Source organism: Theobroma cacao, chromosome 7 (genome assembly GCF_000208745.1).
Source record: "Theobroma cacao cultivar B97-61/B2 chromosome 7, Criollo_cocoa_genome_V2, whole genome shotgun sequence".
Classification (NCBI taxonomy): domain Eukaryota; kingdom Viridiplantae; phylum Streptophyta; class Magnoliopsida; order Malvales; family Malvaceae; genus Theobroma; species Theobroma cacao.
In genome coordinates, this window is record NC_030856.1 from 4,292,596 (window position 1) to 4,306,632 (window position 14,037).

The 14,037-nt window shown below is 35.9% G+C and overlaps 3 protein-coding genes across 3 annotated transcripts; 2 read left to right on the forward strand and 1 right to left on the reverse strand.

Annotated features, from left to right (window-relative positions):
• Positions 905-4,474, forward strand: LOC18593847 (pentatricopeptide repeat-containing protein At4g21065). The gene has a single exon (XM_018125019.1). It carries the CDS (start codon positions 1,481-1,483, stop codon positions 3,653-3,655), a length of 2,175 nt encoding a protein of 724 aa, XP_017980508.1. The 5' UTR covers positions 905-1,480; the 3' UTR covers positions 3,656-4,474.
• Positions 4,998-6,175, forward strand: LOC18593848. The gene is made up of 2 exons (XM_018124221.1): positions 4,998-5,235; positions 5,326-6,175. Exons 1-2 carry the CDS (start codon positions 4,998-5,000, stop codon positions 6,114-6,116), a joined length of 1,029 nt encoding a protein of 342 aa, XP_017979710.1. The 3' UTR covers positions 6,117-6,175.
• Positions 7,243-10,897, reverse strand: LOC18593849 (receptor-like protein kinase THESEUS 1). Its single transcript, XM_018125003.1, has one exon. The coding sequence runs from the start codon at positions 10,113-10,115 to the stop codon at positions 7,587-7,589; it is 2,529 nt and encodes an 842-aa protein (XP_017980492.1). The 5' UTR covers positions 10,116-10,897; the 3' UTR covers positions 7,243-7,586.

Sequence of the window (14,037 nt, forward strand, 5' to 3'; positions counted from 1 at the left end):
CAAAACCCATTAAGTCAAATAGTCATTATTAGAAAATATTATATGTAGAAAGATTTCGTTAATTTAAATAAATATTACTAAATAAAGTTAATCCAATCGTTTAAAAATTAATTAATTATCTATTAGATAAGCTTTGTAATCAAGTAAAAAAAATTGACCAACAACAAACATGGATTTTAAATAACCAAAAAATAAAGTATATATAAAAATAATAAATAATAAATAAATAATCAAATTTTTTAAACAATCAATAAACGCGTGCATATAGATACCATCATTTTATACTGTCATCGCACGCCACCCTTATTTTGCAAATGGCACGGGAATCCCCATGATGGGATTTTCCTGAGGAGCTTGTAGAGACGAGTTCTTCCGGGGATATCTCTAGGTGAGGAAGATTTCGAGACTTCACCAAAGCGTTGGGATAGTCTTCGAATAATTTTCCGATAAAAGATTACCGACTCCATCATTTAAAATAACCAAGTCACGACATCATTCTACGCCTGCATCATATGCATACGTAAGACCAAGTAAAAAACTCAGTCTGACAATTCAATAAAAATTTAATTAATAAAAGAGGGATTAAACTAAGAAAAAGCTATATTAAGATAACTTAAGATTAAGTGGTACCGTTCGTAGAACGGGCGTCACGGAGGTGCTAACCCTTCTCCGTGCGTAACCGCACTCCCGAACCCATCTTTAAAAAAAAACGTGGACCAATTCTCGTTCTTTTGACGGGCCTAAAATTAATTTAGGACTTCGTCGATTAAGAACCGGGTTAATAGGTGACCAATCACACCTAGATAAAAAAGATTGGTGACGACTCCCACAATTTTGAGATTTTTAATTTTTCGCCCCGCGTCTGACGGACGGGTTCCCGGACCCGCACGTCACGACATTAAGCAACCTCAAAAACTTCACAGATTTCCCATCTTTGGTGTACCATATAATCTTATGATTCTTTGTATACCAAAACATGGTCTTAAACTTCACTTCCGTTCGCTAAACCCACCCTGAAAACCACCGTCCCATTCTCCGAAACCACTCGCAAAGCCACCGTCGTGTTAACTATCCCTTGACCAGGGTCCTTTAGCCTTCTTTTTGGTGACCATGGTAAAACCCTGGCATCAAAAACGTTACCTATGACATAACTTTTGTTTGGAAAATCATAAACTGTCACGTTCCAAGTATATCATACTTGGAAAGGGTTATTAAGAGTTTAAGGTAGGTTCTATTAAGAGTGAAGATGAAGCTGCGGCAACATCTACAACATCCTCCACCGGAATCCTCCATGTTTTTCCAGTGACTGAAAATTGGTTTTCCGGTGAAAGTGTTCAAAGGGTTATTATAAGTTTAATTAGAATAAAGGATGGAGACAAGGGCTAATCAACTTGCCTTGAGTAAAGATAGCTACTTGGATTTGGAGGGCAACTTGCTTAGAAAAGGCTTACTTCCATGCTCAAATTGATTTGAAGAGAACATGGCGGTCAAAGTTGTTTCGTCTCACGTACTCAATATTTATCTTGTCAACCTAAGGATCAGAAGCTCAATAAACAATGGTCACTTCGCGGACACCCTCAAAATCTACTCTTCAATGTTACACAACTCTAATGTTCATGGAAACAGCTTTACTTTCCCATTACTCTTCAAGGCATGCGCAGCCCTCACTTCTCTTCGTGACGGCACGAAGCTCCACGCCCACGTGCTCCAACTTGGCTTCGTACACGACATCTTCGTACAAACATCTCTTCTATACATGTACTCCAAATGCTCATGTCTAGTCTCTGCTCGCAATGTGTTCGACGAAATGCTTTCAAGAAATGTTATTTCTTGGAACACTATGATTTCTGCTTATTGTCGTGGCTTCCGTGTAACGGAAGCAATAAAGCTGTTGAAAGTAATGTGGGTTCTTGGTTTTGAACTAAGTGCTTCCACTTTTATCAGTGTCGTGGCTGCTTGCGCCAATCTTCAACTAGGCTTATCAATGCACTGTTGCATATTTAAAATCGGATTGCTACAATGTGAGATTCCTTTAGCAAATTCGCTGATGAATATGTATGTTAAATTTGGTTTTATCGATGGAGCTCGTTCTGTTTTTGATACTATGGATGAAAGATCGATCCTTTCATGGACTACTATAATTGGTGGCTATGTAAATGTTGGAAATGTTGGGGAAGCATTCAATCTATTTAGTAGAATGAGAAAAGTGGGAGGTGTTAGTCAGGATATGGTGCTGTTCATTAAGATCATTTCAGGTTGTGTACAGGCAGGGAATTTGCCATTAGCATCATCAATTCATTCGTTAGTTCTGAAATGTGGATATGATGGTGAAGATCTGATGGATAACTTGGTTCTTAACATGTATGCAAAATGCGGTGACATTGGCTCTGCTCGAAGAGTATTTGAAATGGTAGATGAGAAATGTATTTTCTTGTGGACATCCATGATTGCAGCGTATACTCAGTTTGGTTACCCTGCTGAAGCATTGGATTTATTCAAGAGGTTATTGAGAACCGGGCTCAAACCAAATGAAGCAACCTTTGCCACCATACTCTCTGCCTGTGCTGATTTGGGGTCTCCAAGTTTGGGGAAGGAGATAGAACATTATGCGAAAATAAATGGGTTGGCATCAAATCGGCAGGTCCAGACCTCATTGATTCACATGTACTGCAAATGTGGGATAGTGGAGAAGGCAGAAGAAGTATTTGTGAAAGTTTTACATAAAGACTTAGCTGTTTGGAGTTCCATGATAAATGGTTATGCAATTCATGGCATGGGAAATGAGGCTCTGAACCTATTTCATCAGATGCAAATAACTGAATCCTTCAGCTTAGATCATGTTGTTTTCACAAGCATATTATTGGCTTGCAGTCATTCAGGGTTGGTGGAGGATGGATTGAAGTATTTCAAAGACATGAAAACGATTTATGGAATAGAACCTAGTATAGAGCATTATACTTGCTTGGTCGATCTTCTTGGTAGAGCTGGTCACTTCGACTTGGCCCTGAAAACCATCCAGGAAATTCCCGTGCAAGTACAAGCTCAAGTTTGGGCTCCATTGCTTAGTGCGTGCAGGAAATATCGCAATGTTGATCTTGGAGAATATATAGCCAGGAAGTTGTTAGAGTTAAATCCTGGAAACACCAGTAATTATGTTTTGATGGCTAATTTATATGCATCTGGAGGAAAGTGGAAGGAAGCAGCTATAACAAGAAGCATGTTGAAGAATAGAGGATTGGTTAAAGAACCTGGTCGGAGCCAGATTGAGATCAATGGCTATATACATGTTTTTGTTGCTGGAGATAGATCACATAATCGGTCTGCTAACATCTACAAAAAGTTGGATGAGCTTAATATTAAACTCAAGAAAGCTGGGTATATTGCTGAAATAGATATGGTGATTCATGACTTGGAAATTGAAGAAAAAGAGGAGGCTCTGAAGGTTCACAGTGAAAGATTGGCTGTTGCGTGGGGACTAATCAGTACTGACCTGGGAACCACTCTTACAATCATAAAGAACCTTCAAACTTGTGTTGATTGTCACTCGTTTTTGAAGTTTACCTCCAAGGTTACAGGCAGGCATCTTATTGTAAGAGATGGTCAACGCTTCCACCATTTTCGGTCTGGTTCCTGTTCGTGCAAGGATTTCTGGTGATAGGCTTTCATTCTATTCATTGCTTCAAAATGGTGTTCAACCCATTCCTTGATTACTGAAAGCGATTCAAGTAACACCATCAAGTGGGTGAATCTGCCATCTGAAGGTCCATGGAGGCTGAGGACATGGATTCTCCACGTCAAGAGGCTTAAGAAGGATGTCATAAACTGGGAGGTCAAGCACACGTTTAGAGATAATAATAAACTAGCTGATCGACTCGCAAAAGCAGGGGTTCAGCGCACTCAAGACCTTATCAAAGTGCTGGATTGATGCCTGGTGTGTGCTTTTTGTGCATGATTTTGATGGACTCAAATCTGTGACGGTTAAGCGGTTTGACCTGGACAATTGTTAGACTGCCTTTTCCAGTAATAATGTTTCTGGGTTGTGTGTATCTGATGGTGATGCAAAGGAGAACAGGGGGTCTTGGGTTTGGATGGACTCTTGCTGGATAAAAGTGGCTTTTGTTACTTTTAGGAGCTGTCATTTTTGCAATGTTTTGTATGTACAGAGACTAGGATTGAGTCCTGTTTTTTTTTTTTTTTTGAGTCTTGATGGTCTGGGCATAGGACGTGGGAATCCTGTAGGTGTTTGTTTTATGCGCAGGTCATGTCAATAGCGTTTGTTGATATTGAGAGAAATGGGCAGTGAATGGGGAGCCCAGGGAACTTTTATCTTTTGTACAGAATTTTGGGGATGATTCAGATTTGTCACTCTCAATTTCTGGGAGTTACAGGCCTGAATTGTTCTGTTTCCTCCTTCCAGAGGTGAACTATTGGTTTCCTCTGCATTGACTACGTAGGGAAGGCTCAGTTATAGTCATTTGGTGTCAATATGTGAAATATATCCTACAATATGTGAAATATATCCTACTGGTTTTCCTTTTTTTGTGTTATTTTGTCATGTTTGAAATTTGCCCATACAAGCTTTTAACTTGCTGAAAAGCCCAGCAATGAACTTTAGAAAGGCATTAACGCCATGCCAAAGGTGCTTAGCCTGACCAAAAGCTTTTTGCTATCACTTAAACCAAAAACGAAGCCATCTCAAAGCAAAATAGGAGATTGTCAACTGCCAAATTTTAGATCATAATTACGAGTCCCAAAGCATTGACCAAGATTTTAGTAATTAACCCTGTCAACAGTCCAGGCTAGATCATGTTCCTGCTTCAAAATTGAGCTAAATTCTAGAATAAGATTCTAACAAGGTTACTTATAATGGTAGAAGATTACAAAATTATTCCAACTTGTCAATTTCTATAAAGAGAGTATAACAGATCACAAGAATGTGCCTCTGAAGTTGGGTCTAAGGCCTTCTTTTTTTGGAGCTTAGGCCATTGAAGCAGAAGATGAAGGCCTTTTGCAACAATTCCTACTCGATTATTCTGTTGCTATTGATATCAGCCCTGGTGAAGATTGATGCACAGAATCGTCCAGTGACGACGACCTGCTTTTCACCCAGGAGTAGATGCTTTCGCAGGACTATGAGATGCCCAGCTCAATGCCCTTCAACAAGGCCATCAAACCCCGGAGCCAAAGTTTGTTATTTTAATTGTGATTCCCCCATTTGCCAGGCTGAATGCAAAAGTTAGAACTACAAACCACTAGTTTTTCATGATAAACTTATATTTAATGTGGATTTAGAAGTTCTAACAAGATTTTATTTTGTGATTATAGATCGGAAACCCAACTGTAACGCCCCTGGAGCAGCATGCTTGGACCCGAGATTCATTGGTGGAGATGGCATTGTGTTCTACTTCCATGGGAAGAGCAATGAACATTTCAGCTTGGTATCAGATCTCAACCTCCAAATCAATGCCAGGTTCATTGGCCTGAGGCCAGCAGGCAGAACCAGGGACTATACCTGGATCCAAGCACTTGGTGTCCTCTTTGGTACTCAAACCTTCTCTCTTGAGGCCAAACATACAGCAACTTGGGATGAGGAATTTGACCATCTGAAGTTCTCTTACAATGGGAAGGATATTGTCATACCAGATGGCCATCTATCTTCATGGCAATCCCCAGAGAGTGACCTTAAAGTAGAGAGAACATCTGAAAAGAATAGTGTCTTAGTGACTCTACCAGAGATTGCTGAGATTTCAGTCAATGCGGTGCCAGTAACCAAGGAAGATGATAGGATCCATAACTACCAAATACCCTCTAATAATGCTCTTGCTCACTTGGAGGTGCAATTCAAATTCTATGGCTTATCTTCAAAAGTTGAAGGAGTGCTTGGTAGGACTTACCAGCCAGACTTCGTGAACCCTGCAAAGCCAGGAGTGGCCATGCCAGTAGTGGGAGGGGAAGACAATTACAGGACCTCATCACTTCTCTCTGCAGAATGCAGGTCCTGTATATTCTCCCCAGCCGGAGTTCTGGACCAAACAGATTCATTGCTGATGGACTTTGGCACCCTAGACTGCACCAGTGGAGCCTCTAGTGGAAGTGGAATAGTTTGTAGGAGATAATAATGGACTTTCCGATACTCACAGAATAAATTACTTCCTGTTCTTAAGAAATAAATGAAAGATTGGCATGCAGTATAAGAATATGTTGATTGTGTTTTCCTCTCTGAAATGATAAAATTTTAAGTGTCTTTCTGTTTATTTTGTTTCTTTCCCTTGGTAAATCAAGATTTTGCGGTTCATCAAACAGGTTAACTTTACAATATAATTTCTCTTTATCTCATAGGAGAGAGAGAAGTAAAATGAAAATTCATACTCATGTAACGGCAAATATTTGAAGACGAAATAGAGGTGAGCATTCAATTAATTCGGTTAAATTAGTAATAAAATTCCATTACTTGACCAAATTTTTGGATAAATATTAACTGAATCGGTCGATGTTACCATTAATTGATTTAATGGATTAATCAACTTTAGTAAATTAATTCGATTTTAAGCTACTTAAGCCGAGTTATTTTACCTTTTAAACGTAAGAGCATACCACCAGTGCATATGCCATTTCTTAGCTTACTCCGTACTTAACATTACGTTGTCTTGTCATGTTAAACACCCTTGCCAAGTATAAGTCATAAAAATCTCAAATCATTCTAGTTTCTTTGATTTTTTTCAAGTTGTGTTGTCGAGGTTGATTTTTATCTCCGAGGTCTCTGTCAATCTCAGTCCATGTAAATCACAACTGAAAAAACTAAAATAATTACAGAAAAATATTTCAAGTTGAGAAACATCAACAAAATCATCCAGTAATTTATTTTTATTTTTTTGGTAATCAAATTTCTGGGTTTGAATCGATGCTTTTTATAATGGCTTTACGTCGTTAAAAGGTAATTATTTTGTTGCCAAATATGAGGCTTATCAAAAAAATTTATTCAATTGTTTATTTTGGGAAACAATTAGCATTATTTCTTTTTTATGGTTAATAACCAGATGTGAGCATCGCTTTTCATTTTCCTACATTTACTCGACTAGTAAGGAAGATGCCAATGTATTCCAGAGCTTGTCAGAGCAAGAAACAATCCAGGAGCTAACCATAACTTGAGATCAAAATGAAAGGTAACGGAATTCCAACATTGCTAGTCAGTTCAGCAGCTAAAACTAGTAAGTGATGCCTTAATAGAATGAACTCATCCAGTGAACAGAAGACAAATAACATATTCCTTATCTGGTAACTGTGTAATAATAACATGGGGCATCTGGAACCCAGATGAATTAGATCAACAATAATGGAATTTTATAGTACGGTACATGCAATCTTTCTGATGGACTGATTGGTAGCCATCACTCTCCTATATTACAAACTAAATATATTATGAATGAAAATTTTGAGGAAAAAAAAACCAGAACAATGTGATAAGAAGAAAAACCTTCATTCCATCTCTTGGGATGTTCCCAAGTATTTATCAGGGAAGGAGAACTGAATCTTCAGAATGATGTCCAGTGGCTTAAGATCACAGCAAGGGCAGGACCACTTGTCATCTATCGTCCACGAGGGTTTACTAGTTGTGAAAATACTGCACTTGTAGCAGCATCTTCAGCATCATCATCAGTGCCAGAATTCCCCCCATCAATCATGCTCACACTGTTATCAAATTGCTCAAGTGGTGTCAACTGAATGGCTGGGATATGGTTGGTGCTGTTATCATCAGGTTCCATTAGTGCTGATGAGGTCTCCTCCAGCTGAAGAGCATATTCGAGGTTCCATAAAACGTCTCCCATTGATGGCCTGTCAATGCCGTGCTCAGCCAGGCACTTCTCGGCTGTCTCTCCATATTTCTTAAGAGAAGCTGGATTCACTTTCCCCACCAGATTAGAATCCATGATTTGATCCAACATACCTTTCTTCTGCCAGCTCATTGCCCATTCTGCAATATTAACTTGTTCTCTTGGGAGAACAGGATTTAAAGCTGGCCTAGTGCAGAGAACTTCCATCAGAACCACCCCAAATGAATACACATCTGACTTCTCTGTGAGTTGCTGCCTTCTGAAATATTCAGGATCAAGGTAACCAAAGCTACCCTTAACAGCAGTACTCACATGTGTCTGATCTAAAGCTGGACCAGTTTTTGAGAGACCGAAATCTGCTACTTTGGCTACAAAATTCTCATCCAAAAGAATATTTGTTGTCTTCACATCTCGGTGAATAATGCTTTGGGCTGCACCGGTGTGGAGATAATGAAGTCCTCTAGCTGCCCCAATGCATATCTCTAGTCGTTGCTTCCATGATAGAGGTGGGAGATTTGTTCCATAAAGATGACTTCTAAGGGGTCCATTAGCCATATATTCATAAACAAGAACCATTTCTGATCTTTCATCACAGTACCCAATAAGAGAGACAAGGTGGCGGTGGCGAAGTTTCGATAACATTTCAATTTCAGTGCGGAACTCCGCAAGACCTTGCTCAGATCTGGGGTTACCTCTTTTAACAGCAACTTTAGTTCCATCTTCAAGTGTTCCCTTGTAGACCCTTCCAAAACCACCAACTCCAAGAAGTAGGCTCTCATCAAATTTGTTGGTAGCATCAAGGATTTCTTGGAAGGAGAAGAACCGGCCGAGATTGGAAGAAGCCAATGAAATGCAGCTTGCTGTTCCACTCTTCTGTGATGTTGTGGACATTTTGGTCATTGTCTGAGAGTTTCCATACAAGGGTAAAGGCAACCATGGATGTCCTTGATGAGTAGTTTTTGACTTGCGTGATGCCAGGCAACAATAGCAGAATCCAATTAATGCCACTGCAGCTGTAGCTCCAACGACACAGCCAATTATTATCCCTATGTTGTTCTTCTTTGAGGAGGATTTAGGAAGGAGATTCTTCACAGAAGAAAGCCCATCCAGGCTTCCAGCATCATTGCTGATTTTCATAATCTCCAATCCATTCATTGTTGCATTAGTGATGTCTGCAACTGTATCTGGACCAATACTAACAGTCAAAGTATCGGACTCTGCTGAAGAATTGGAGATAAAGTCCCTATAATAAGGTACGTTTAGGCCACCAGTCAACGTCGAGAGGTCAAGACTTGCAACAGCAATATCATCATTTATGTACAGATTGAAAACCAACGTGTTGAGAGACTGACTCAAGATATCACAAAAATGTACCCGTACAAAATACCTGAAGTTTGGATCAACAGGGAAGACCCAAGTTACATTGAAGTTCATGCTGGGTACATTTGCATCTCCCATGGCTTCAGCAGTGGCATAGACCCAATTTGGTGCTGTCTCTGGTGTAACCGAAGTCGTATATTTGATAGAACCGGGATTGACAGAAACATTCAGAGCAGAACTGTTTACATGGAGATATTTCACATCATTCTCCCATGTTCTTCCAAGGGTATCATTCTGGGCAGTGATTAGCGGCCCACCCATGCTCAACCTATAAACAGTTTCCATGGCAAATTCTGAAAGACCACTAAAAGGAGTAGAAGGATTCAGAGCTAATGCCTGGTCAGGAAGGATTGCATCTGGGATGGAGACAACTTCGATTGCATTAACAAATGAAACTGAATTGTTTGAAGAAATGAAGGTAAGGGTCAAGGTATCAGAAGTCACATTGATTGCATACTCCTTGAACAAGAAAGAACCATTATAGTTCTTGAAAGTGAAGTTATTCAATAGCACAAAACCATCAGTGACAACTGTTATTGGAGCGGAGGTCAAGTTCTGGCCTGATTTTGGAAGAGGATAAAAATAGAGCCGGACCCAATGCCGACCTTCTTGCTTGATATTAAACTTGTAAGAAGCAATGCCAGAAAAAATGCGAGCCGATTGATATATTGAAGATGGAACACTAGAATTAGAACTAGCAACAAAAGAACTTCCACTCGTCAAAGAAAGAGAGGAATGGCCCGAATCAGGAACAAAAGTTCTACCTTGGAATGTGACATTTTGTGAGGAACCACAAACAATCAAGTAGTTATCAGCAGGAGTGAACGAAGCCTGTGTTCTACAACCCAAAAACTCAAACAAAACAACAGCTAAAACCAACGCCACAAATTTCCCTACTTTCATCTTCCACTTTTTCAATAACTCAAAAATGCCTAACAATAATCGCAACTTAACAAACCATTAACAAAAAAGCATCAAAACAATGCCTTAAGCCCTGAAAACTAAGATCTACAGAAACCCCAAAATCCCACAAAACTCCAAATATATATATATATATATATAAACCTCAAGGAACTCCTTCAAAATCCCAGTAACTCAACCCCCCAAATTCATATCTTTCCAAAACTCAGATCTAATTCACCCCAATGCTTACCCATCTACAACCTTAAACATTACAACACAATGCAAAAATTTCATAAACTTTACTTCAAAGATCAAAACTTTATCAATACCCTTACCTCCCAAATGCAGCCAATGTGGGAAACAACCAGCTATTCCCTGTAACGGGTTTTGAGTTCAACTCTTTTGGGGTTCAAAGACAAAAGCCAAGTTGAGATAACATGATTGTCACCGAGAAAAAAAAGAACCCTTTCTTTTCAAAAAGTGTAGCAGCTGCTTCTGCATATAAACCCAACTTTTCCAGGCTGTTGATTAGGCTGTCATTTACAGAGAAAACTAAGAGGACCCCACCAGTTTAGTAGAAAAAAAATTTTCTTTTTCTATATTGTCAAAGTATCTGAAGCAGCCTGGGAATGTATCACTTCCCACAAAAAACCAGCTGTTTATCTCTCTTCCTTCTTGTCAGTACAATGAAAAAAGCTTTGAATTTTATGAGCTCTTAGTAGCTTTTCCATAAGCTTTCGAATTTAATAACAGAAAGCTCCATGAAAGTCCTGCAAGTCAAGCTTTATTGTATTTTTTTAACATAAAAAACATTTTTGGGATCTCAATAAAATGGGAAAATTAAATAAAAAATTTAATAATTAAATTGGTTAGAAGGGAATGGTTGATGTGCTGGGACCAAACGATCGAAAGGGACCCACTTTTACGCGGCTTTGGAGGGGACAGAGTTGACGGCCGTAAAAATTAACGGTCTTTCGATAAGAGAACTTGTAGGGACCGTTGGGAGCGTTCAACTTAATTTCTTGTCTCTCTAACGGCGTTAAGGGCGGGGAAATACATTACTCTTGATTACATGTTACTGAGAGAGAAAAAAATCCAAAAGTATTTATATTTTTTTAAAAAAATAATTTTGGAAAATTAATAATTAAAAATAATTATTTATTTGTTTAAATATATACATAAACATTTAAATTCTATCAAATTACTTATAAAAACATATATTCACACTTTCAAATTAAAATATGTGACGTAAAATTATTTTTTAAAAAATAAATTATAATACACAAAATTTTTTATTTAAAATTTTTATTTTTTTTATTTTTTATAATAATCTTCAACATATTCTTGTTCTATTTCACTTAATTAATTCTTCATCAAGATCCCAATTTGTAAAGTTCTTTTTTGTGTTAAATCAATTCCTTCTCCAGTCATAACCAAATACCCAAAATCAAAATCATTCTAGTCATTTCATATTCAAAATAATCTATAAAAATTGAATTGATCAAGAAATTTCTTCCTTTATAACTTCTACAAGTATCATCCTCATTTAATAAGTTTTTTTTATAATCTAAGCTTGTTAAAAAATAATTAAAAAAAAGTTCAAGCTTTTGAATTTATCAAAAGAGAAATAAATAAAAAACAACCCTAACGATATTTATGAATCAATTTCTCGTGAATTTTAATCAATTTTTTTTCTGTGCATGAAAGTGTTATAAGACTACTATTTTTTTATCAAAAAATTGGGAATGTTATTTTTTATTTTTTATTTAAAACTTCATATAATCGAATATAACAAATTTCTTAAATGAGAAAAATTGAAAGAAAAAGACGAGCAATCTAACAAAACCTTAACGCCGTTTACCAAACCTAGTGCAAAGAATCTGGACATAACGACCGTTAAAGTTGACGTCCAAAGGGTCCGTTTATGTTTAAAACTTTACTAAAATCCGCCGCATTGGCTCACATGGCCACGATCACAAACGTCCCTATCTCTTCCCTTTTTAAATTATTTCTTTTTTTCTTAATTCTAAGATTTGGTAATTAATTTTTTTTTTCTAATAAAAAATTAATTTGCCACAATTTTCAATTATTTCGTTGTCCTAACTTTTTTACGAGCTTAAGTGTCACGGACACACGCTTTCAATTAAAAAAATTTACTTATTAAATAAAAAAATCTTTATTTATAATATTATATAAGTCGAAACCATTTACTTATTCACAAAGTCAATTTTCTCGAGCAAAATGGGAAAATAATTTAGTTTTCACAGCAGCAATTTTGGACTTTGTTTTACGTAAGAGATGTAATTAGGCTGTGGAAAAGTGCAATCTTGAAGATTTATGTCCAAACTTGATATAACGGAATTTTGGTGTATTCCACATGATGATGATGCATATTTTGACATTTATCAAACCATATCTCATCAAAGATACTAAGAAAACAATTATTTTTTTATATTATAAAAAAATTATTTATGTATGTGAATACAGTGATCGATTTAAGATTTTATATGAAAGATGTCTAAAGGATAATCATACATGATCATTAATTTATATATCTCAAATTGTATATATATAATAAAAAAAAATTAAAAACGAAAAGATCACTTCCTGTCACCACTTTTGGTTTGTCTCTACGTGAATAATACATTATTTAATACATTTTTAATTTATGATTAAATAATCAATTTTTTGTAAATTTTTATGAATCGAATTTAAAATTTTTAAATTGAATTTTGAGTATATAGTTTGTTGCGAGCTATGATTTTTTACCATTTATTAAAAATTTTAATTTTAAAGGAATTGTGTATTAAAAATTAAATGCAAGATGGGTTGAAAATTTTGAGGACAAATTGCCCACCTAATGAGATATTAAGAATTAATATATCAATTAATTTAGTTAATTGATAAAGATTTTTAATGATTGTACTAATTTAAGTTAATATCAAATTACACTAAAATGAAAAAAAATAATTAATTTCACGCTCCTCTTCTTTTGTAAAGAGATTGAAAAACACCTAACATAAGATGCATGTCTATGGCTGTGGTTGTGGCCGTGACACTTCATCCATTTCCTACTCTCTATGCTTTCTGAAAAAATATAGGTTCCTGGCTTTGTTCTCCATTAACTCTTTTGTTTGAGCTTAATCTTGAATTTGAATCCAAATATTTAATTTATTGGTTTATATATAATCTTCTTGTTTAAAAAATAGAGTTTGAATTCCCTTTCTCTCAATCAATAAAAAAAAAAAAAAACCTTAATCTTGAACTTAACCATTAATCCTCTTTACTCATATTTCATTAATATATATTTCTCTTTTTTTTTCTTTTTTTTTGTGCCATTAAAGAGAGACATTAAAGATAATTAAATTAAAATTTAAGTTTAGTGAATAACGACACACTTTGCATTACAACGATGATGTATTTTATAATACAATTTAGGATAAGATAAGATAAACTAACTTAATATATGCTTGATTACATAATAAGCTTACAAAAATATATAGAGTACAAATTAACCTTCTTATATCCATGAAATCAGCTAAAATATAACATTGACCTCAGAAGTTTGACTACGACTATAAAAATTTTTTTTTCTTATTGTCGACAATCTCTTGAATTTCTCTTGTTGACCCATAAATAGATTTTATATTATTATCAATGAATTGAATGCTATTACATCTTTAATTAATAAATTTAAAAGTCAATAATTCTTAAAAAAATTTATGTTGAAAATTTTTTAAATTTTTATTTTTATATAATTACGAGATGACACTGTATAATTAAATGATAACGTAACCCCTAGCTATCTATAGTAAGAAAAATCTTATGGGTTCCTTTCAAAAATACACTCATAAATAAGATGTTTTTTAAAATAACTTTCTCTATAATTTTAACTATTTTTAACTAAAAAAAATTAATTTTG

What these genes read in the sequence shown, in the direction of transcription:
- LOC18593849 (XM_018125003.1), bottom strand. Translation starts at nt 10,115, where the DNA reads ATGAAAGTAGGGAAATTTGTGGCGTTGGTTTTAGCTGTTGTTTTGTTT.
- LOC18593848 (XM_018124221.1), top strand. Translation starts at nt 4,998, where the DNA reads ATGAAGGCCTTTTGCAACAATTCCTACTCGATTATTCTGTTGCTATTG. An exon ending in TTGCCAGGCTGAATGCAAAA is followed by an intron (nt 5,236 to 5,325) that starts GTTAGAACTACA and finishes TTGTGATTATAG; the next exon opens with ATCGGAAACCCAACTGTAAC.
- LOC18593847 (XM_018125019.1), top strand. Translation starts at nt 1,481, where the DNA reads ATGGCGGTCAAAGTTGTTTCGTCTCACGTACTCAATATTTATCTTGTC.